Below are 24,526 nucleotides of genomic sequence, written 5' to 3'. Positions count from 1 at the left end.
GCAGTCCAAGTGTAAGTTCTGGGGTTAGAGGCATTCACTTTAAAACAGCTTGGACTATGGGGGTGAGATGCACTGGAAGGAAATATTTGCCAATCTTTTGAAAGAATGTGGGCGAATTTCAGGATGTATACAAATGAATGCTATAAGAAATACTATAAGAAAAGAAGAAAAAGTGTGTGTGGCTAGGAGCTGTATGAATGGCAGGAAATCCATGCACATCTGAGCGACTGCTGTGCTCTAGACTTAAGCATTAGTGTTTCCTATACATGAGACCCAGCTTTGTCGTAGTCAGCTGCAGCTCTTCTTTTCTTTTCTGGTCTCTCTGTTAAAATTCACCTGACCATGGAGCTGGAGTTACAGGCAGTTGTAAGCTACTTGGATTCTCTAGAAGAGCAGTAAGTGCTCTTAACTGCTGGGCCATCTCCTCTGCCCAGCCATTGATCAAATGTGTAGTGTTTTTACTGTCACAGCACTGCCATCTGCCTGTACCTTTAATTGTACAGAGATTGGAACTTTGTTTCTCTTAAACTGCCCTATCCATGTTTAATATCCCATTTCCTACTGAAGCTATAGGAAAACTGTGTTCTGTTAATTGCCAGGTAAAAAACATAAAAAGACTTCTTGGAACATCACTGCAGTTCTCCATGTCTTTTGTTCTGGCACAGGCCTTTTAAGTTAGTTCTTGATATTTCTTACCCTTCTCTTTCATATTACTATAAACCATGTCTTTCATTTCTGATTTATTGTTTTTTGTTGTTTTTTTATTAAGTATATGTATATTGGTGTGTCTGAGATGGAGGGATGTATACTGAGTACAGTATCCACAGAATCCAGAAAAGGATATTATAAGCAGTCATGATCTGCCCAACATAGGTACCCAACTTTGATCTTCTGCAAAAACCATCGGTGTGCCAAGCTTCTGAACCCAAACTGCATCTTTGATTTCCAGTGTTAGTTCTTTTAAGGATTGAGAATTTTGTGACATATTAAGTAATATGAATTAAGAAGCCTTTTTTTTTAACTCAGGAACATACCTTGGAATAACATTTGTTCATACACATCTTTTTTCTTATTGGATATTTTCTTTATTTACATTTCAAATGTTATCCCCTTTCCCTGGTTTCCATCCCTCCCAGAAATACCCTATCACATCCTCACTCCCCCTGCTTCTATACCCACCCACTCACTCTCACCTCTCTGCCTTCGATTAACTTCTATATTTTAGTCAGATTTTTACATTGTCCAGTTTTTTTATTGGTGTTTCAGTAACTGCTGTTTTTAAAATATTTTCTTTATCTCAGAAAAAAAATTATTTCAATACATTTAATTAGATAAATATTTAAATTACACTTTAATATATATGGGCAGGTTTTGGAACGTTCTTAATCTTATTCTACTGATAACAAAAGAAGTAAAAATATACCAGAAAAACAGAGTGCCAGCCTTGAGTGAGCCCCAGCCAGTTTCACATAACTATTGTGGAGAGAAGTCGAGGTCAGCGTGGGTCTCTCCTGTCCTCTGGGGTAGCTCTTTTGTGCTTGGCCCTTTGGCTCCCCTCACTTCCTTAGGCACATTTCTCTTACACTTTCTTCCTCCTTCAGCCTCACGCCTTAGCAGTCCTGCTCACGGCTCTGGACAAAGCTGAGCACTGCATTCCGTTAGCCATCTCACACCGAGACTCTTGCTATCTGCACGTTTGACTCTAGTGCACACTCACTTCCTGTCCATTGCTCACTTTCATAGCTCCCTTCCACCCCAGCTTGACCTAGTCCTCCTATCTCACTGACTATGTGAATCAGTCCATACTTGTTGGGTCAGCTCAGCCATCCTGTAACTACAGCCACCTTCAAGGTCAGTGACTTCTGCTTTCATGCCTGTGCAATGTAGCATGTCCATCATCCACCTTCTCTCTCTTCTCCCACAAGTCTCTTGCTGTGTTCTCTCTGAAACCTGAGCATTGCCCTTGAGTCTTTTCCCCCTGCTACCTCCACACCAAGATGTATGTCCCTACCCCTGCAATTTCATATCACTTCAGTTCTCCTGTTTTCTAAGTCATTACCTCCTAACCATTGGGAGAAATAGGTACATTCTCTAAGTAATACAAGTTTATCACATGTCTCACCCAATGAAACCCTGTCAGTGCTCCCTTGCCTTCAGAGTAAGTCTGAGAGCAGCTGCTGGGTGGAGACCAGTGATAGCGCAGTCACCTTGCATGCACGTGGCCCCAGTTCTAATCTCCAGCATTGCAGAAAAGACAAAAGCAGCTGAATCAGACCAGCCTCAGAGCAGCCGCAGATCAAGGTTGTGTGTCTCTAATGAGTCCCAAGGCTCCGCATTGGCTGCTTCCTCTTTATCCTTCAGCCTTCTCAATCACATGTTCTTTGACTTAGTCTGACTAGGACCTAGTTCTTCTAGGACACTGATTTTTTTCCCACTATCCACTGTGGAGTCCTTCAGAGTTCCCTCTGCCTTGTGTGCTCTATCTTAGTGCCCATCACAAAGCAGAACAACTTCACTTATCCCTGTGGCTTCTCTTATTAGAACATCAGAAGCCTTGACAGACTGTCATTTTACCCTCAGGACCCCTCACAGTGCTGCACAAATGTGAGTTAGCCTCCGAGCCTCAGTTACCTCACTGATGAACAGGGAGAACTACTCCCTAAGGCTAGTTCTGGATCCTCTGAGGTAAGAGAAATTAAGCTTAGCATAGTGGCAAGGAGTGGGGTTCTAGATCCATGCTGCCTGATTTCTAATCCCAGCTCTCACTGTGTGACTAGCCATGTCACGCAGGTTACATTGGGCAGATTTCTTGATGAGCTTTAGTGTCTTCATCAGTACATGAGAATGATTACAGAATATGTGTCTGAAGGGCTGATGAATGTCTGACTTTCACAGAAAGTTTTTATGGAAAACATTTTGACCAGTGCCTAAACATTGACTATGCACCTGTTGTCTAGTAAATATGACTTATTTTTTTATTTCTAAGCTATAAAATTGGGGCAAGGTTTGAAGTTAGGAGAGAAGAGAGAGCGATAATCATACAGCCAAGTGTCAGTATTTTTTTAGTTGGAATGCCTAAGGAAGTAAGGACTGGTCTCCTTACTAACAGGTTACAATATGATATCTCTAGCAGAGACAAATTACTATTTTTATTTATATAAAATTACAGGGGAGATTGATAATCGAACATGAAAAGAGAATATTTGTAATGTTTTTTAGTAAAACCTATAATTTTTAAAATAAGCATACCCTTAGAAACTAGCACATGAAAGATTAATTTTTAAAGGACAATTGTCATGTATCTGACAGCTAACTTTCTTCTGTATGATTTCATATATTCAAGTCCACGTTTGAATAGTAAAAATCCCACAAAAAAATTTAATTACACAAGAAAATAAGAAATGCTAAGTAATATTTTCACTCATTTTGTCCCTTCGGGAAAGGGTTGTTGTTTCCTTTTGAAATGTTCTTACTTGATGGCTGATTGCATTATATGTTTACATTTTAGCTTCCAGCCAACAGAAGTCCCTAATTTCTCTTCTTTCTTTGTTTTTCTAATTCTTTTTAGAGCTGGTAGTTCCAGGATTCGGCTTAGAATGACATTGGGAATGGAGTTGGCATCTCCTCTTCAGGCCATGTCTTCCTACACAGCCATGGGCAGGAATGTTCTCAGATGGGACCTTTCTCCAGAGCAGATCAAGACGAGGACAGAGGAGCTCATAGCAGAGACCAAGCAGGTGTACGACACCGTGGGGACAATTGACCTGGAAGAAGTAACTTATGAGAACTGTCTGCAGGTGCTGGCTGACATAGAAGTGAAGTACATAGGTGGGTGCAGACGTGAGCGTGTCAGTAGTTTATGTGGTGGAATCTACAGTTATTTTACTCTTCTTGTCTGAACAGTCAGTTATCCAGTTTTACAAGAAACTGACTCTTCCACAAGGCTGATTATAGCTTAGAATTAAATTACTTAAGGTCTGTGAGCCTCATCGGGTGCTGCACAGCTTGTACTCCCCTCCCCCTGCTTTCTGTTTGTCAGAGCTGCTAAGAGTCTCGGACCCTTGCCCAGCATCTCTACATCTAGAAATTCATTCCAACGAAATAAGAAAGGAAAGATTCTTACATACATTAGTGTGTAAGTGGGAACTATTTTCATATCCAAGGCTCAGAAACCAGCCTTAAATGTCAACTTATATAGAATCACATTATTATAGAATTGGAGACACGGTTTGGTAGGTAGATAAATGATCAAACATCCATCCTCTGTAACTCCATGTGGCTGTTGAAAGCATAGTTTTAAAAAGTATACAACAGCCTAGGAGAAAAGCATACAGAGGAAACTTGTGATCCCAGCATTTGGGCAACTGAGGCAGAAGCAGTGCTGAGAGTTTAAGGCCAACTATTGTTGTGTAGTAAATACAAGGCTAGGTGGGGCTACAACCAAGACCTTAACTAAAACGCAACACCACAGATGGAAGGAAAACTGAAAGAAAATATTCATGATGTTATTCTATAAAGCAGAGCCACAGATGATATGCATAGATGCAGATACATTTCTCATGAGGAGCTGGCTCACATAAGTGTGGACAATTGTAAATCTAAACTATGCAGGGTAGACCTGTAATCCTAATACCCTTCATATGACATATGAAGGCAGTCTACTAGAGAGTTCTGCTTTGCTTTCAGACCCGTGACTAATTGGATGAAGCTACTTGCCTATGGAGGCCAATGAACACCAGGTTCACCAACTTCAGTGGTGGTCTCATCTAAAATGCCCCCAAGTCAACTCTTAAAGTCACTCACCACAATGGTTAGTGTCTAAGTGATGAGTTGTTTCTAGTTGATTTTTCTTTATTCATTTCTCATCTTTGTATAATTTAAGTACATCCTTAGACTTACATAAGTAAAGACTACCTCTAAGAATGGGACATATTTCTATAGGATAATTGTGACTGAACAACCTTGGTTGTGTATCCAGGCTACACTTAAAAATAAAAATAAAAATAATTTTTTTTAAAAGCTGCAAACTGGATATCAGAAACATTCTCTGTGTGTTCTGGAAATTGAAAGGCTGTCTAAAACCAGCATGGCTCTCATGGCTGGTCTTCCACTCTTCCCCCATGCTAGCCTCTAATCACCCAGTGTTTGCTACCCTACTGCCACTGACATAAGTTGTTTTCTCTTCCCTCTGTGTCTGCTTCCATATCAATTCCTGCTACCAACTTCCTCTCTCTGGTTAGTGGCTACTGCATCTTCTAAGGCCTAACTGTGAACTCCTGAGTGAAGGGTCTGTCAGTCACAGATAGCAGGCTTTTCTAGCAGTGCAGGTTTGTTCTTGGCCCAGGCTCTCTTTTCTTTCTCATCGAGTGTCCCTTAGCCAAGCTAGTGCACCAGCCTACCAGAGTGTGCGCCTCACTGGGAAGAGAGAGGACAGTGAGGAGGGGAGAAGGCATGAACTCATTTAATGGCTCTGCAGTCCTGAGTCTTCCCAGAAATAAGTATTTTAAACGTATATAGAAGTTTGTGGTGTTTGATCTTGCTCACCGTAAGTTTATCTTTACGGGTTAACCATCAAGTCACTGAGGGAGTAGATGTCTCAAAACTAACTCCCTCTTATCTGTCTGTTCTGGGGTGCAGGCCACAGTAGCTGTGTGTCTGGTGTTTGTCTGTGTCCAGCCTGGGCACAGACAGTAGTATTGTTTATAGCTTGGCAGGGAAAATGAAGTCTGTTTTCAGATTTCTGTGGTAAAGGAAGGAAGGAAATGGTCTTCGGTGTATTATTGTGCAGGATTGTTTTCAGTTTTAGGCTCCTGCACTTTACCTTGTTACCCATTTAGGTTCTTGAGAAACTTTAATTGCTTTTTGGTAAACAGAAATTGTAACTATATTATTACTTATAGCTGTAAAATAGTGCTCTATGAGTATAAAATTTAATCTGTGCCACATTTTCCTTAATTATCAAGTGCAAAATTATACACTAAGTCAAGTGCTAAAATATAATTATAGAATTTGATACTTTTAGAAATGTGTATGTAGAGCTGGGGGTATGGCTCAACGGTAGAAGCTATGCATCATTTATTCTGCTATTTCTGACATGTTTTTATTAGCTTTACTGGTAGCAGTGTTTTAAGAGGACCAACGTAAGTATTGCAGTATTTTAATTGAACTGTTTCTTACTCAGTAAAGGTTGATCTGTGTCTATTCTGCATTGCTTATGTAATTTTTACTAGTTTATAAAACAGGTAATATTCTGATAGCAATCCCAGACATGTATACTAGTATTCTGAACACTCAGGAGGCTGAAACAGGAGAATCATAAGTTCAAGGCCAGCCGGGCTATTTAATGAGACTCTGTTTCAGAACAAAATAATATTGGAGATAGTAGATATATTCATTCCTTGTTATAGAGTACTTAACCACAGCCATCCCTGAAAGTTCTATAGTTACTGGTATTTCACTAATTTCAGAGATTGTGCCCAGTCACAGTATATGAAAACCCAACAGCTGACTTTAACATGTGAAGATTAGAGCAGAGCATTATCCCATCATTTAACAGGCACAACCACATTGTCCAGCTGCTTACTGGATGCATTGAGAATGTTTTATGTTCATTCGATATGTGCATTTCGGGTGGGGTCTGTAATTTAGATTAGACTCTGAAAGGGGAAATGATTAAGAACATTTTTTACACAAACCCCTTCCGGCTGCATTGATGGGCTTGTTTTGTAAGTATCAGGTGTCCCAGCTGGGTGCCCAGCTTTCTGTCCCTTATTTTCCACAACACACTAGGCCCTCCTCTTCTACAGCCGTTCCCCACTGCACACTACCCTGTGCCTTAGCCCTTGGGAGCTGCTGCCACTCATTCCTCTTGTTTGCAACCCACAGGCTCTACCATCTATTTTTATGCACCAGGTCCCCCTCTTCCCAGATCATAAGACACCTACGCTTAGGAACTACATCTTTATAATTCACAGTTAATCGATTATGCACTGGATGTACTTTGATATGTGCTGAGTGCATGGCCTTATTGTTCACAGTGCTGCCAAGTGGAACAGCCAGCTCCCACCCCCAGGACTGCCTCTTGATAAAAGCCTCAAGATCCTTTGCAGAATGCACAGAATGAAAACTATGTCAGCATAATAATTCGTCTCCAAAGGAGACACTTGGCTTCCTGTCCCTTTGCCCCTTTGACAGTCCTGTCATGACACTTGGCTTCCTGCCCCTTTGATGGTCCTGTCATACTCAGAGTTTTTTTTCTCCATCCACAGTGGAAAGAACCATGCTGGACTTCCCTCAGCATGTGTCGTCTGACAGAGAAGTGCGGGCTGCAAGCACAGAAGCAGACAAAAGGCTTTCTCGTTTTGATATTGAGATGAGCATGAGAGAAGATGTATTCCAGAGAATTGTTCAATTACAAGTAAGTAATAGATTATAAGTAACACATCCCTTGGAAAGAAAGGAAAAAACACATAACAGGACCTGGGATTAAAGAGAAATCTCAGCAGGTGTTTTAAAAGAACTCAGCAGTTCTTGCTGCTCTTGCTGAGGGCCCATGTTTCCTTCCCATACCCACACTGCCTTACCTCCAACTCCAGGGGATCCAAACCCTCTTCTAGGCTCTATGATCCACCAGCAGCACACGCACACAGACGCATACAAACACATACATTTTTTAAAAAGTAAGAACCTGGGGGCTGAGTGTAGTTCATGGTAAAACATATGTGTATGTACAGGCCCTGGGTTTTGGTTGCTCAACCTACCAGTTAAAAATAAGACCACTAGTACAGCTTAAACCCAAATTCAAAGTATGCTTTAATTAAATACAGGTTGATGAACTCTCTAGCCAGGTTTGCCCAGAAAATGTCCCTGAGTCACATTTTGCAGGGGCTTAAAACGGCAAACTCTTAATTCACCCCATTTCAAATGAGTTCCAATCAGGGCCAAGTATATAACCTGACATAACTCCTGCCCACATACCTCCCGCCCACATGTGATCAAGCACATCCAATGTAATTGGGTCAAACAAACTTGTTTAGAGGAGTGAAAACAAATGGCTTGTTAGCTCTCATAAACAGTAGCATTCAGCATTCCAGGAAATGTCTGTCCTTGGGCAAGGGGCTAACAGGTTAGAGACATGTTTATTTCATGGATCTCTTAAGCATAGTAATAACAGCTTAAGTTGTAACAGGTGCAGTTCATACTAGAACAAGCATGTCTATGTGCAAGGTCCTAGGGCTGGTAGAGTTCATGGTGGAGTGCGTGTGTGAGTGTGTGTGTGTGCATGTGAGTGTGTGTGTGAGTGTGTGTATGTGTGCATGTGTGTGTCCAGGGCCCTGGCTTTAACCTTTCATACTAGAAGAGGAAAAGGTGAGAACCTTTGACCAAAAGTAAAAAATACTTGAATTTTTCTAGAATTTGTTTTCAACAATTATAGTAATTGGCATTGTATAGTTATTTCCAGAGTTGTTTTATATTGGTTACATTTGTGTTGAGTTCTTGATTGCATTTCCTTAGAGCTAGGGACTGACTGTAAAAGGGTGCACATCTACAAATCTAAGCCTTTTTAAAGCCATCGCGAACTGTTAGCTTGATGGGAAAACCTCCTTGACTTTTCAAATTATTGCAGGGTTTATAGTAGGCCAAATCAGGTTTACAGATGAAATCGAGTTGTTATCCGAAGGTCTTGTGGTCTGGACTATAGTATTGATAATACACTGCTAATATGCCAGAGCCATTCTACCTGTCTCCTTAAAATCTCCAGGACACAAAGACATTCTGCATGATGGACATCCTAGGTGAATCTGCCTTCGATGTTTTGTCTCTAATGCAAAGTTACCTCCTTAGCATTGCAAGCGTGCCTTTCTCAAAATTTTTATTTTCCTGACATTTCCAGCATTCCCATGAAATTACTGGAAATCTGCAAAATCAGAAATATAAAAAACTTTATTTTTATGACAAGTTGAAATAGGTTTTGGCTTTTGTTGTTTATGTTAACTTGTGTTTAATTTGCAGCTCCTGACAGCACAGCACTGTGACTTTGGCTCCTGAGTGTGCAGGCTGTTTAGTTTTTCATGCCAGGTGATCATTTTCACCCTATAGATGATAATCGGGATGGTCTATCTTTGGCACTATAAAATAACAAATGAAAACAACTTTATGATATTTCTTATTATTTAAATTACCACCCCTTCCTAAGCCCCACCCACTCCGGCCCACTGGGGAACACCCCTGGGCCTGCCTTCTAAGCAAGCACCCCTGAGCTACAGCCCCAGGCCCCTGTCATGAGTAGGTTCTTATTTGGAATAAAGGTTTTCTTACTTTTCTATCTTCTCTGTTTTTTTCAGATGTTATCCAGATATGGAAAATTGTCACATTAGATTTTCTCGTCCTACCTTTAAGTTTTATGTTGGGATTCATGTCCCTAAATTTGATTATATCTATAGCATAGACTGGCACCCTACTGACCTATTAGTCAGTCACTAGTGCACCATGGAATGTGTGTGTGGTTGTTTAGACTTTACTTTGAGATGCTTCAGGTTTGGCTCCACAGCTGCCCCTCCTTCACCTGAGTCGTGACTGTACTTGGCCGTTCCCGTGTGAGCACTGTTAGAGTCTCTGCTGTGTGCTGTGGCTGAGTCAGTCATCAAAGTGAACTATTGTGTTAGTGTTTGCACTGAGACTCATTAGGTAAGTGTAGTTACTTTTAAATACCTTCCAGGACAAATAGGCAGTGAATTTTTAAAACTACAATTATCAGGGTCAGGTGCTTTAAAAATAATAAATATCATTTATCACTGAGGATAAAATTAGATATATCCCAAATGTTCTGATGTTTTTCTATAAAGGATATACAACAGCCATAATGTAACACATAAGACCCAGCTACATAAATAGTCTTATAATACTGAATTGTCCAGAAAGTAACCAGATACTAGATGTTACTTTTTTATGTGTTTTTTTCACTTAAATTTAATTAATAGAAATGTGAAATCGTGGTGTGCTAAGCAGGGTTAGTACTTGAATGGAGAAATGTGAAATTGTATTTCACAGTTTTTTCTTTGTGTGTGTGTGTGTGTGTGTGTGTGTGTGTGTGTGTGTATTGTGTGTGTGTGTATATATGTATATATATATATATGCATAGCATTTTAGCCAAAATGGCCAGAGAGGTTCACAGCCATTTCATTTTCTCAGAATTTCTATGGACCAGGATTTCAGGAGGGAATCTGCTGGGAAGTTCTGAATTAGGAGCTCAGTGAAGCTTTGCTAGGGGTGGCTGAAGTTGAGGTGCCTTGGGGCTACCTCAGTATCTCTGTCTCTTTGCATAGCTCAAACTGTCTTGGTCAGCTTGTGCTGTGAGCTCTGAGGTGGGAGCTCCTGACTGGCTTGCACACTGTGAGTACTCACATGGCCTCTGCTCAGTGTGTGCCAAGGCATAAGATGCATATCTGTTCCCTTTAATAGAAGGTCACCAATCCTTTCAGATTAAGATCACAGTTTTGTGACCTCATTTAACTTCAATTATCTCACAGAAAAACATCTCCCAGCAGAATCACATAAGGGTCAGAGCTTCAACAGATGCATTTTATGAGACACAGGATAGCCCCACATGTCTCTTTTTATAGTTTATCTGAATATTCATTATAGCTTGGCAGATAGGGTGATGGGACATCTTTGTAAGAGGTTCAACATTCCAAGATGCTTATGTCATCAAACCCCAGTGAAGCCGCTCACATTGTAGAGGTCACATGTCGTGATTTCTGCCATACTGCATTAGATGATGTTAATGTGGAGCTTAGAGTCTTCCAACATCCCATGTGTTGAGGGCTTTGTCCCAGCCTTTGGCAGTTGAGAGGTGGTAGAAACTTCAGAACAGTCGTTCTCAGCCTTCCTAGTGCTGCAGCCCTTTGATAAAGTTCTTCATGTTGTAGTGACCCCCCAACCATAAAATTATTTTCATTGCTATGTTAAGCCCACTGGGCAAGAATAAGACCAGTAAGCCGGGCGGTGGTGGCGCACGCCTTTAATCCCAGCACTTGGGAGGCAGAGGCAGGCGGATTTCTGAGTTCGAGGCCAGCCTGGTCTCCAGAGTGAGTTCCAGGACAGCCAGGGCTATACAGAGAAACCCTGTCTCGAAAAAAAAAACCAAAAAAAAAAAAAAAAAAAAAAAAAAAAAAGAATAAGACCAGTAATGACAATTTTGAGCCAAATTTGAAACAAACTTTAATTAAATACTGGCCAGGATGATGGACTTTGGTCAGGTCATTCTGGAGTTCTCAGAAAATGGCAGGAGCTATGTTGGCCAGGTGCTTATAAAGGCAAGTCCACATGGCTGCATACTACCTATATCTGTCCATTTGAGGACGAGCATGCGTCCTGATGTGCTTTCTGCCTACATACCTCTCATGTAGGTGTGATCAAGCACATTGGGGGCATTTGAGTTCAGGAAAACTTGTTTAGAAAAGTAGAAACATGTGGCTTGTTGTCTTATATGAGCAACAGCCCCAGCATCTCAGGAAATATCTGTCCTTAGGCAAGGGATTCACAGGTAAGAGGAATTTGTTTTATAGATCCCTTAGGCACAATAATTAAAGCTGAAAACATGACTTTAGCCAAATGGTGGTGGCACACGCCTTTTATCCTAGCACTTGGGAAGCAGAGGCAGGTAGAACTCTGTGAGTTTGAGGCAAGCCTGGTCTACAGAGCTAGTTCCAGGACAGCTAAGGTTAAACAAAGAAACCCTGACTCCACACACACACACCCCAAAATTAAAAACAAAAACTTTAATTTGGGAAACTAATAGCTATTTCATAACTATAATTTTTCTACTATTACTAATAGTAGTGTGCATACCTAAATCTTCCAGTGGTCTTAGATGATCTCTGTGAAAGTATTGTTCAGCTCCAAAGGGGTCCGGACCTACATATTGAGAACCACTGCTTTAGGAGCTAAGGCCTAGTGGGAAGAAGTGAAGGCATGGCCTTGATGAAAATGCTCCCCTGTGTTTGCCTCCCGGCCATCTCAAGGTACCATCTGCCTCGCACTCAGCACTGTAGTGCACTGCTTTAATACAGCCCGAGAGCAGCATAGGCAGCTGACCATGTGAAGACACCATGAGATCATAGAGTCCTTCTGTCACTGTGAGCTGAGGTCTCAGACATTTTGTCACAGCAACAGAAAGCTAAGGAAGCAGATGGTGTGCTCAAGTATAAGATGCCACATCTCCATCTAGGGAGATCATTTATACTCACGTTTCAAAACCTCCAAATAAATAGTGGGTTAGCTAAAAGTATAAAAGAAATTGCACTATGGCATAGAGCAAACCAGAGTGCTCTCCTCTTCCAAGTGGGTGGTTGAAAACACTGCATCTGTGTAAATACAGAGCTGTCTAATTGACTCTTACATGTGTCTGCGAGGCAGCCCTTTTTCTAAGTAGAAAAGAGTCAGAAAAAGTAACTAAGTTCCCAAGCCTCACAGAAGCCATTGGTGAGTGCTTGCCAGATACCGAGTAGACTACACAAAACAGGTAATGTTGATTCTATTTTGTGCCTCTGGCGGACCTGGTACAACATCAGCATCTGGTAAATGTTCATCAGACTAAAGATGTCAGTGGCAGACTCAGAAGAGACGCTTCCAGTAGTTGGTACAGGAGCATGAGCTAGTTATGTCAGGGAAAACCATTGAATCTTCTTCCTTCAGTAAACCAAAACACAGTCCCGGGCCCATTAAGGTCTACAATGTAAAGCTTCTACAATGCCATAGAGGGTGGCATCCTTCTGAGATCTGGACAGGGCTCAGGGGCTGGTGAAAAGGATGAAGCATTTTACTAGTACAGCATCTCAGGTAGGTGGAGGACTGCAGCCCTACAGCCAATGACAGGGAGGTACCCCAGGGGCACCAAGGGATAATTTGAAAGAGGCACAAATGGTACCTAGAAGTATAAAAGAGCTCAGCTTCATTAGTAATCAGAGATGTTTGTAAGGACCATTCTTAAGTTTCTATTTCTACTCACAAAACTAAGGATTGAGGAGGTCACTGTGGATGTGAATCAGTAGGATTGTTCATGCACTGCTCTGGTAAGGATGAAATTCATTAAAAATAAAACGAGCTCATAGACTCACAAACAATAGCTTTAGATTGATCTTAAGTTCCAGGTGACCTTGTATATCCTCTTCCATCGTACCTGGGATTTACCTACAGGTGTGCTGCATTTGTACACAGACAAAACTGGGCAAAGGTCATACCAGCATTATAATGGCAAAGTGCCAACATATTCCAGATTCTTATCGGCAAGAACACAGCTTAAATAGAATTCATGGGTGCAACTTCAAAGAATTAAGTGTAGTAACCACAGGCAGTGAGATTGGTATAGGAATGATGAAAGAAAGAAATAGCAGCGTGTTGCACACAGCCTGTGGTTTCATGGTGTTCACAGACATATGGTACATACATAAATGGTAAAACTGAAAAGAGTTTTATCACAGATTGAGGACATCTATCTCTTATATAGGTTGCCTAGCATATGTAAATGCAAGTGCTGTTAGCCAGACATGGTGGCACATATGTTTAATCCCAGCACATGGAAGACAGGGGCAGGCAGATCTCTAAGTTAGAGGACAGCCTGGTCTACGTAGTGAATTCCAGGCCAGAAAAAAAGCAAGGAAGGAAGGATGTAGGCTTTGATTTTTCAAATCCTACTTTTAATAAGGGTTTTTAAATGCTTTAACCTCCCTTCTAGCCCACCATCCATCAGAGATAGTGGAAAAGAATGGTTATTAGGATACAGGGGTAAGTGGGTCTGTGTAGAAATTGTTCTTTGGAGCAAGTCTAATCTGCTTTGTCTGGAAATCAGCAGTTCTGCTCAGTAGTGTCAGGGTAGCAAACATGAAGCAGCAGCAGTGACACAGCTAGCAGAAATAGCCAGCAGTCCACAGGAGCAAGCAGGACCAGCAGCCATGCCAGGAGAAGTTCTCTGCCAAAGTGAAGATCATTGAAGACTAAGATGTGGACCTATGAAGCGTTGCAAAGATAGCAATGCAAGCCTCTGTCACTGTCCTTTGGGTCCTGTTTATACTCCCTCCAGATATCACATGTCCTCCCATGGGTCATGCCTCACCATGTGAGACTGTCTTAGCACAACTCCACGTGAGTCTGTATTAGCTGACATCATTCTGCCAGTTGGCTCAAATCCACAGAGACAGCGAGAAGCTGCCAGAAAACCACCAGAAACTTTTTGGTGTGTTTCTCTCTGTGGAATCACCATAAATGGAGCTCAGCAATGCAATGTAAGGTGAACCAGTACACACATGTCATTAATAAAGAGTCCTTCGTCCTGAGTCCTTTCACACACTTGACTTAACAAAATATTCTTTCACCTATGTCTGCTTCAACAAATGCCATTTGACATGACTGACTTTCAAAAGAAACCAGAAGTTTACACTTCAGAAGGAAGAAAGGAAGGGGGAAAGAAAGGAAGTATGCTCACAATATACATATATTAAGTATTACTTATAACAAGTGTTGTCAGTATCCTACTTCATAAATGATAGGATTTAGTTTGTACAATTTACATATGTCTATTATCATTTGTAGATATCCAATACTGCTTCAGTTTTTAGAATATTAACTGTATACTTTATCCCATCAAAAGAAAAATAGAAAACAAGAACCAAAAAAGAAAAAGATATATTTCTTTATCTCATTGGTTAAAATTAGTAAATATCAAAAGCCAGCAGTGATGGTGGAGGTCTTGGCATTCCCCAAGACTGACAAAGGCTCCTCAGTCATTCGCTGAAAACTAGCAAGGGCTCCACACATGACTCTGTTCAGTTATATAAAAGCATAGTAAAAGCATATTCTGTTCTTGAGAATAACAAGACACAACTTGTTTACTGCTCATTTTCAGTTGTTATTTCTTCCTTGTTCCCATGACATTTACTATATCAGTGAGAGATCCAAGGAAGACAGCCCAGGCAGAGGCTGGAGGGGTGCAAAGCAACCTGCCTGACAACCGCTGACGCAGGCATGTGAGGACACTGAGCACACACTTCATAGGGCACATTTCTTTAGAAGAAACTGCAATCCGAATAGAGGCATTTTTGTGTCCTTTATCTCACACTCTAGGGAAATAAACAAATGGCTTCCAAGGGCTTTAAGTCATATGTAAAGCAAAATTATCTACCAACAGATGATGTTAGTATGAACTACTATGAGAGAAAAATATGTTAGGTACTTAGACAAGAGGCACAAAAACCTAAAACAGGGCACTGAGCCATGGTAGATGCTGACGACGCTTTAATCTGGGTTCCGGAGCTTCTGAAGGTCTGACAAGGTTTAAGTGGTCAAGGCACTGGCTGTGATGAAAGACTAGATATTTTAAAAATTAGGGGGTTACCACTGCAATCCCAGTACTCAAAAAACAGAGGCAGTCAGATCTTGGTGAATTCAAGAGTAGCCTGGTCTACATAGTGAGTCCAGGCCAGCAGCAATGCACTGTGAGATTATCTAAAGAAATAAAAATACACTAGAAATATAAAGCCCTTGTGAAGGAAAAATAATGAGCTAAAGGAGCCCCTAAAGGTTTGGGGGAAATAAAAAAAAGAATAATTAAGTTGCTGGGTGTGATGGCGCTTGCATTTAATCCCAGCACTTGGGAGGCAGAGGCAGACTGATCTCTGTGATAGTCTACAGATTGAGTTCTACAAAATGAAGCTCTGTCTTAAAATAAAATAAAAAAATGTTTGAAGATTTTAAAGAGTCATAATGAATCAAGGGTGAGGGTGGAATAATCAGAAAAATCAGTAAATTAAGCATTTCACAAATTTTTCTCTGCTATTTTTCTTGTTAGATGTAGTTTTTGGAAAATATAAGCATACCATGAACATGTATAAAAGCTCTTTGTTAGAGGGGAAAGTAAATCTTGTCCACACAGGTGAAAATCAGGTGCCAACCATCAGATCATGTGAATTAAACATTAGAAGCCTTTGAAGAAGGGAAGCTTCGCCTGAGAAGACCTGTGAGTTCTGAGGGGCAAAGTCCTCGTTCAGGAAAAAGATGCATGCAGTTCCACAGAGCAGTCTGGAGCAGTGGTTCTCAACCTGTGGGTCAAGACCCCTGTGTGGGTCACATATCAGATAGCCTGCATATCAGATATCTACATTATTATTCATAACAGTGGCAAAGTTGCAATTATGAAGTAGCAATGAAAACAACTTTATGGTTGGGGGGTCCCCACAACATGAGGCACTGTATTAAAGAGTCGCAGCGTTAGGAAGGTTGATACAGCAGTGGGCCTAGCAAGTGGGCCTTGGAAGCTCCTCAGCCTTCCCACAGGCCCACGGAGTCTTCCAGGACTTCAGAGTCTTAGTGGCAGTGGGGGTCTGGTTACTGAGTCAGACTTTTGTTCAGTGTAATTTTTGTGATTAAGTGTTTCAGTATGCTATTTTTGATGGTTTAATTAGACCCAATTCGAAGTCAGTTTCCCTCAGAATATCCTTTTACCTGTTTGCACTTGTATCGTTCACTTTGAGAGTATGTGGTTTTAATTTTGATGTAGACTGTGAATGTTACTCTTATGTTCTTGAGTGCCTTCCTGTAGATACGGAAGTGTAGACCTACCGTGGACTACAGTAAGCATATACAGCCATGGAGTAGCTGTGAGTACAACTCACACCGGCTAATGAGACCATGTGATTAGCTGCTGTTCCCAGCTTAGAACCAAATGTTTGCCTCAGCTCCTCAAGGTTAGCTTTCTGCTGTGTATCTCAACCTCTTAAATCCATACAATAAACTCTGCTCTTGCAAACCCTACTTACCATACTGCACGTGGTTATGGCCTAGCTCCTCCCCAAGCCCACCAACCTTACAATGTTGTACTGTCTAGAGATTCCTGCTGCCATGCTCACACCTCAGGACAGATTTCCTGGCGCTTTTGGAACAGACCAGACGAGCTCCAGTTAATGACATCCATATGAACATGTGATTTGAACTGTTCACCATCCCTGTGGGAGCCAGTCCAGAGCCAGGTTGCCTCCCTAGATATTCTGGGTTTCTTCCCAGATACCTGCTGCTGGATCCCAGTAATTGCCAAAACCAGCTCAGGAGGGTTCCAACTCCAATCATGCCCACAAACTCGCAATTCCACAGAGGCACAAAGGGAGGTTATAATGGAAAAGGAGTCTAACCATTCTTACCCTCTGCTGAGAATACACTCCTGGAAGATTGAGTAACGTGGGGAGTGTTGTAGCTCTGTGACACTGATTGTTCTGTGGTAGGCAGTGTGAAGTACTGTTTCTGTTCTGAGTCGCACTGATTGAAATGCAGCTCTGTTTACCTCCCTGTCACCAGCCATCTCAAATGCCATTTCTAAAACTAAATACCATTCATTAAAAACCTAATCAGTTAGGAAATTTGGAACACTCAGATCTGGATGGCCCTGGTCTTTCATGGAGAAAATGTCCTACTGACTGGAGGCCTGTAAGCTCCAGTGACAGAAGGCTGTGATTGTCCCTCAGCCAAAGTGAGTCTTTTGTACCTGCTGAGTCTGTCTGGAGTCACATTTCCTCCCATGAGCTGACCAGCCACCTTAGATATCCACCACATATCCTGTGACTTCCTTTGGATTTTTAGATTTTTATTTCTTGGCTGAGGGAATTTTCCAGCCCCCTCCAGGACCTTCTGTCCTTTGGAGGCTAGCAGCTTTCCTCCTGTTTAGTGAGGTGCTGACTCATTCTTCCCAGATACTTGTTCATATGCAGCCTGCTGTAGTCCCTTGATCTCCCTTGCCAAGTGACAGGCAGGCGCTTTTGAAGTATTGGAGCCTTTTGCTGGAGTTTTATCCAGCTGTCCTTGTTTGGTATTTTGGCAAGAGAATTCTACCCAGCATTTGTGCAGAGTTCACCCCATTACTTCTCTTCCTGCATTTCAAGTGGAACCAGGTTAACAAATGATAGACAATTAAATCCAGATGATTTGCAGTAAGAAATGTGCATCGGTCATAAAGGCTGCTCAAAAGGAGACTACACAAATGTGTCCATTATCACAGGCCTCCTGGGGCTCAGCACTCTTAGCTCTGAGGCAGGGCAAGGCTATTCTGCATAGCCTTTTATTTATTTAATATTTCTGTTTTAAATTAGCAGAAGCTCACCAAAGCATAAGAGAAATTAGGTCTTCAATAGGGCCTGCCCCATAATCACCTGTGTTTCATGGCCCAACAGAGATGATGAATATAGTACATTGGCTTTAGCCTGGGAGTTGATTGTTTGCCTGTGTGCTATTACAACAGAAATGACTGACATGCTTGTTAATTTAAGGAAACATGTGATTTGGAGAAGATAAAGCCTGAAGCCAGGCGATACCTGGAAAAGTCAATTAAAATGGGAAAAAGAAATGGACTTCATCTTCCAGAACATGTAAAAAATGTGAGTTTGTTTCTTTTTATTTTTTATTAGTAAGTTTTATTCTTGGACAATTTTGGATGTGTGTAAGATACATTCTAATTACTCTCTCTCACATATAACCCTCATCTTCTACCCATCATTTTCTTATTTGAGGAGAAAAAGAAAAAAATCAACGAGAACCAACAAGTAGGCAAAGAGATGAGTTTTAATAGGATAACCCATGCTAAAAAAAAATCCATTTACAATATATTTGATGCTTTTACTTTTCTTCTTTTAAAGATTTGTTTTATATGTATGTCTGTGGGTTTGTCTGTGTGTGTGAGATTCTGGTACCCTGGAGCTACAGTCACAGGAGTGGTTGTGAGCTGCCTGGTATAGGTGCTAGGAACTGAACAAGGGTCCTCTGGAAGAGCTGTAAGCACTCTCAACCACTAAGCCCCTGCTCCAACTATTAGAACTTATGCTAACCTCATTAGTAACTAAACACCTTATAGATCACACACACACACACACCAACACACCCATTTTAAAATAGGATCTTACTACATAGCTCTATTTGGCTTGTAACTTTCTAAGTAGACCAGGCTAGCCTAGAACTCAGTGATTCACCTGCCTCTGCCTCTGCCTCTGCCTCTGCCTCTGCCTCTGCCTCTGCCTCTGCTCTTCTGCCTCTACCTCCACTTCTGCCCTTGCCCCAGTGCTGGGATTAAAGATGTGTATTACCGTGCCTGGCAATGATATGGTTCTTTAATCTGCTCCATGTTTTGTTTATTTTATGTATATCAGGCTTTTTCCTTTGCTATGTTTTATATTCTTAAAAATTAAATTTCATATTTCAGTGGCTGGTTTGTATTTTCCCTCTCTTGATCACACAGAGATAGGTTGATAGAGAGTTTGTAAGTCAGCACTTTAGGATAAGATGCCCTGTGACTAACATATACCTCTCACGTGAAGAAAGATTAGCCAGTGAAAAGCATTGTTCAAACATTTTCTTTTGTAAGGCAAATTAATCTGTGATAAACTAAGCCTCTTAATTAACCTCATTCTTCGTGAATAGGAAATATAATTTATGTTTTATTTCCAGGTCATTCCTACAGAATACAGAACTGGAAATAAGTTTGACAGACATCCAAACCAAGTTTTATTTGGTGACTGATGTCACCCTGGCAAAAAGTACTGAGGGTGCTGTGGAGACGTCCTATCTTTCTGTCACCCATGTCCTTTGACCACTTTTTTTCATGGTCATTTGACTGGGTGGCCAATGTCACTTGCTTGACCCTTTGACTTCCTGGTCAACCCTTTCTTCTCATGGGTGCACGAAAATCCTAGTAATTAAGCTATGATTGTTGCAGCTAACAGACTCCCATTTAAGCAACTTAAGGAAGTTGAAGGGTTTTAGAGACAGGTGGCTTCCTGTGTTTTGTCACTGGCCACCTGATTTCTATTTCTCTTCTGTCTTCAATGGTAGTGTTTATCTAAAGGCTTGCCTTTTATTACACACACACACACACACACACACACACACACACACACACACACACACACAAACCTTACAAATCTACATGCTGCCATCCAGACACTCATAGAACTCTGTCTCTGGGTCTCAGTGCCTTCCAGTAGATCCTTTGCCAAAATCTCACTTTGAGAACTACTTTGTGTCCAGTAGATTTCATTATCCAGCATTGTTAGAAGAATGAGATTGTCTAATATTTTTCTTGTGGTCCTCTATCATCTCCTTGGATCTCCTACCTAGAACTTTTCCAGAATTGTTAGAGAAGCACCAGGCATGGGCTATTGGAATCAGTCATTCCTGCAAGAAGATGGCACAGTGACCTAGTTGGTATAGAGGACATGATCCTGAAATGTCCACTTTCTGGTCCTGTCTGAACTGTGTGGCTGCTGAAGAATGGAGGAGTGGGGGAGAGGAATTGGGGATGCAATAGGTGTGTTTTGAGACAATGCTGAACAGAGCGTAAATGATAGTAGACAGATTGACAGCAGCTGCTTTGCAGAGTGCATTTCTGAGAAAGGACTTCTGAGATAATTCTAACTTCATGGATAATGGAAACATGCTGGCTGATAGCAATGAAAAGGCAAGGCTTTTCTATTGTTAATGCCCTGTCTGTCTTCCTTTTCTTCAGGAAATCAAGTCAATGAAGAAGAGAATGAGTGAATTGTGCATTGACTTCAACAAAAACCTCAATGAGGATGACACTTCCCTTGTATTTTCCAAGGTTGAACTTGGTAAAATTGTGTTGTTTTGCTAAATTGAATTTTATCACCTAACAGGTTCCAACCTAAATTATAATTCAAAGAATTCTTTTAAAAATTGTCTAGTATCAGGGCTGGGCAGACGGTCAGTGGTTAAGAGCACTAGCTGCTCTTGCCAAGGCCTAGGTTGGATTCCCATCACCTATATGGTTTATCCTTCTTGGTAATGTACACTGGTGTTTATTTAACAGCCTTCAGGCCTTGACAGATTTTCTGCCTATCCATGTCTCCCCACATTGTAAGCTAGTCTTTTACTGTGGGGTATTTTATTGGCTTAATTTTGCCTCCTCTCCATTAAAATGCCATCTGTACAGGTGCCATGAAACATTCTTTTTGTTTGTTTCAAATTTTTTTCTGAGCCAGCTGGCCCATCACTGCCTCCCCATTCAGACACAATCCAAATAAGATTGTGCAGTTGTCCTTGCGCCTGAACGTCAGTTACCGCATTGCATCCCTCCAGCTGCTGAATGCAGTGTGCCCATGCTAAGTAAGCCAGTAACAAGTGAGAAACTGGCTTTTTGCAGGTGCTCTTCCTGACGACTTCATTGACAGTTTAGAAAAAACAGATGAAGACAAGTACAAAGTTACCTTAAAGTACCCCCACTATTTCCCTATCATGAAGAAATGCTGTGTCCCTGAAACTCGAAGGAAGATGGAAATGGCTTTTCATACCAGGTGCAAACAGGTACCATAAATGTCTTTATTTTGACCTTTTTGTTTGTCACTATCAAAGTGGTTCAGCAACTGACAGCTCTGTTGCCATGTGCATTGCATTTACTGCATTTACTACTTGCATATACATATGAGAATTTTAGCTTTTTCTTTTCTTTGTCAGTTTGCTTACTGTGCCACAAGCTAGACTGTTGTAGTAAAAATTGAACAGATAAAAACAAACTAGAAGTTATATTCCTTTCCTGCATTTGAAGGCCAGAGCTTGGAAGGAACCTCTCCCCCCTAAACAAGTAATCACAGAGGTAGGTTCTGGAAATTACTATTACTCGACCCGTGGGAAGGAATGGAGAAAGTACAGACCACACATCTTTAAAGTCCTATCTCAAGAAACTAAAACAACAATAAAAGCCCATACAAATAGCATCCAGGGACTCTAGTCATAGTCCATGGACTCAAGCTCCATATGTAATCGTCTCTGCTGCAGTGGAAGCTGAGATATGTAACCTTTAGTTGAAAACTTTGCTAGACTTAGAGTTTTATATTAAAAGGGGATTAAAAATTGATTCTGAGCCGGGTGGTTGTGGCTCAGGCCTTTAATCCCAGCATTTGGGAGACAGAGGTGGGTGGATTTCTGAGTTCGAGGCCAGCCTGGTCTACAGAGTGAATTCCAGGACAGCCAGGGCTACACAGAGAAACTCTGTCTCACTTTGATTCTGAATCAAATAGAATATATTCCATATTAGTCCTGGCTACCAAAGTAACCATGAATATCAGGCCTCAGTCATTTAGTGTCTTTGGTTCCAACACCAAGATCTCTGCCTACCATTCAGTCATTCCCAGTTGAGTTTCTCATGATGTAGCAGCCTACGAAAAGAAAAACAAGAAATTAGCCCTCTTTCCCCACCATCCACAGCCAGTGCTAGAATAGGAACACAATACATACACAGGAAGGAGCAAAAGGAGAGGGAGGGAGGGAGAGAGGAAGGAAGGAAGGAAGGAAGGAAGGAAGGGAGGGAGGGAGGGAGGGAGGGAAGGAGGGAGGGAGAAAAGGAAGAAGGAAGGAAGGAAGGAAGGAAGGAAGGGAGGGAGGAAGGAAAGAAGGAAAGAAGGAAGGAAGGAAGGAAGGGGCAAAGACAAGCAAGGTGTGACAGTATAAATCCTTAATCCCAGCAGAAGCAGATGGCCCCCTGTGAGTTTGAGGCCAGCCTGGTATATATATGGCAAGCTCCTGACCAGCCAAGGATATCTGCAAGACTTTATCTCAAAAAAATAAAATAAAATAAAGAAAGAAAAGAAAAGAAAAGAAGGAGGCAAGAAACAGGAATATAGGAGGTACATAGACATTTTCAAAAATTATTTGGCAAAAAGTCTTACCAGTTGTATTCTATACTCCCTTCCCCCACCCTCCCCATGCCAGTTTGAAATACAAGAATTAGGTTAGGAACTAAATAGCAACAGTATGTTCTATATCCTTTGTAATAAAATGTCTTCAAAAACTTAGCTTCTTTTACTGTTTACTTCTAGGCAAATAACTATAGCCAAATACTACTTTTGATCATAGTTCCTACCAAGTTTTATTAACTGATTCATTTCTACATTTGTTCCTCTGTTTAAAAGACTTTGCTTTGAGGTCTTTTAGAAAAGGTAAGCTTTTGCAAGGAAGAAAAGAAGTAGGCAGTGTTCTCAAACTAATCTCTGTAGTTAGTAACTAAGGGACCTTCTACTCCCATGACATTAGGAATGCAGCAGAGCTGGTTTGTCCAACAGAATGAATCTACATAGAGTCTGCCTTGTCTCCCATCTTCCAGTGTCCTTCTTTCCATTTTCCACCTTAGAAGCTGGCCAGTTCTTTGAGCTCATCTCTCTCCTGTAACATTTTTCAAAGAAGCACTTAGTGACAAGCATTACTAATTTATTATTATTAATTATTTCTCTAGAACTTAAGACCTACTGCTACATGACATATTGCCAAAGTTGCAGCATCAACAGCGGTAGTAAACACTACCCATATTATAGTACGTATGCATACCCACAGTGAGCAGCACTGCAGTAAACACTACTCATAGTACGTGTGGTATACCCACAGTGAGCAGCACTGCAGTAAACACTACTCATAGTACGTGTGGTATACCCACACAGAGTGTCCCGAGCTTTCCAGCCTGCACTGTCTCTCTCCAGTCGCTTTTCACTTCTGTACTTTTTCATTTTTGTTATAGCAGCATTTTTTTCTCATCAGTCTCCATATTTTCAAAACCATTTAAAAGCATGGTAAGTCAAGCTGTAAAGTGGGTTCAAGACTGGCCTGAGCTATAAAATGCGTCCTTGTCTCAAAAATCAGAACAAGTCAGTTTTGGTGGCTCACATCTACAAACCAAGTATTCAGGAGACTGAGACAGGTAAGTTCCTCTGAATTTGAAGCTAGCCTAGGCTACAGAGTGAGACCCTGTCATAACTATCAACCCGCCCCCTCCATACATATATAACACACACAAGAAAGAAAATACAGGGTTGAGGAGGTGGATGAGGCATGGTGGATAGAGGAACTAGTCATGCAAATCTGACAACCCCACAAAAAGCCAGCTGCAGTGGCACACAGGTAATCCCAGACGTCTTAAAATAAGATAGAAGGCTGAAGCAGGAGAATACCTAGAATTGGAGCTCATGGGCCAGCTAGCCTGGGGTATGGAGTGCAGCAGTAGAAACAAGAGAGACCCTGCCTCAACAAAGCAGAAACCAAACACAGAAAACAGTTCTCAGACTTCCACACACATGCTGCAGTATGCACACGTCTCCTCACCCTTCACACACACACACACGTAAAATATTTTTAAATTGGTATATGTAAGAAAAGAAATCTGTCCATAAATAGTTTGCTGACTTGATTGTTGGGATTAATAATTTTTCCTTTGACATTATAAGATTACTTTTCCAGTGCTGAAGAGATGCCCCCGTAGTTAAGAACACCTACTGCTCTGGCTGAGAACTCAGATTTGGTTCCCAGCACCATATGGTGTCTCACAGCCATCAGTAAATCCAGTACCAGGGCTTCTGATGACCCTTTTGCACCCCTCAAGCACCAGGTACATGTGCAGTGTACATGTATGTGCAGGCAAAACTGGCATACACAAATATAAAACAATTTTTAAAAAATTAAAAACAAAAAGAAAGACTTTTTTTTTAATTGTTAA

At 41.3% G+C, this 24,526-nt stretch overlaps 1 protein-coding gene and 1 long non-coding RNA gene across 4 annotated transcripts in view; both read left to right on the top strand.

The window, feature by feature from the left end:
- Nln (neurolysin) overlaps positions 1-24,526 on the top strand; it is a 92,647-nt gene that overhangs the window by 32,673 nt on the left and 35,448 nt on the right. For 2 of the 3 annotated variants that reach the window (XM_031360710.1, XM_031360711.1), the window contains 5 exons: positions 3,569-3,828; positions 7,269-7,417; positions 18,309-18,416; positions 20,537-20,639; positions 21,191-21,351. In XM_031360710.1, coding sequence (XP_031216570.1) covers positions 3,569-3,828; positions 7,269-7,417; positions 18,309-18,416; positions 20,537-20,639; positions 21,191-21,351 — 781 coding nt within the window. Of the gene's footprint in view, positions 1-2,614; positions 2,686-3,568; positions 3,829-7,268; positions 7,418-18,308; positions 18,417-20,536; positions 20,640-21,190; positions 21,352-24,526 lie in introns of those variants that run through there. The other variant, XM_031360712.1, reaches the window with a different exon arrangement.
- Positions 7,425-18,076, top strand: LOC116083917. The gene is made up of 2 exons (XR_004115938.1): positions 7,425-9,687; positions 16,582-18,076. It is a non-coding gene; the product is annotated as an uncharacterized LOC116083917 (long non-coding RNA).

Source organism: Mastomys coucha, unplaced genomic scaffold (assembly GCF_008632895.1).
Source record: "Mastomys coucha isolate ucsf_1 unplaced genomic scaffold, UCSF_Mcou_1 pScaffold8, whole genome shotgun sequence".
Classification (NCBI taxonomy): Eukaryota; Metazoa; Chordata; class Mammalia; order Rodentia; family Muridae; genus Mastomys; species Mastomys coucha.
The sequence above is the reverse complement of the archived record's forward strand: the minus strand, read 5'-3'. Positions and strand labels throughout refer to the sequence as shown.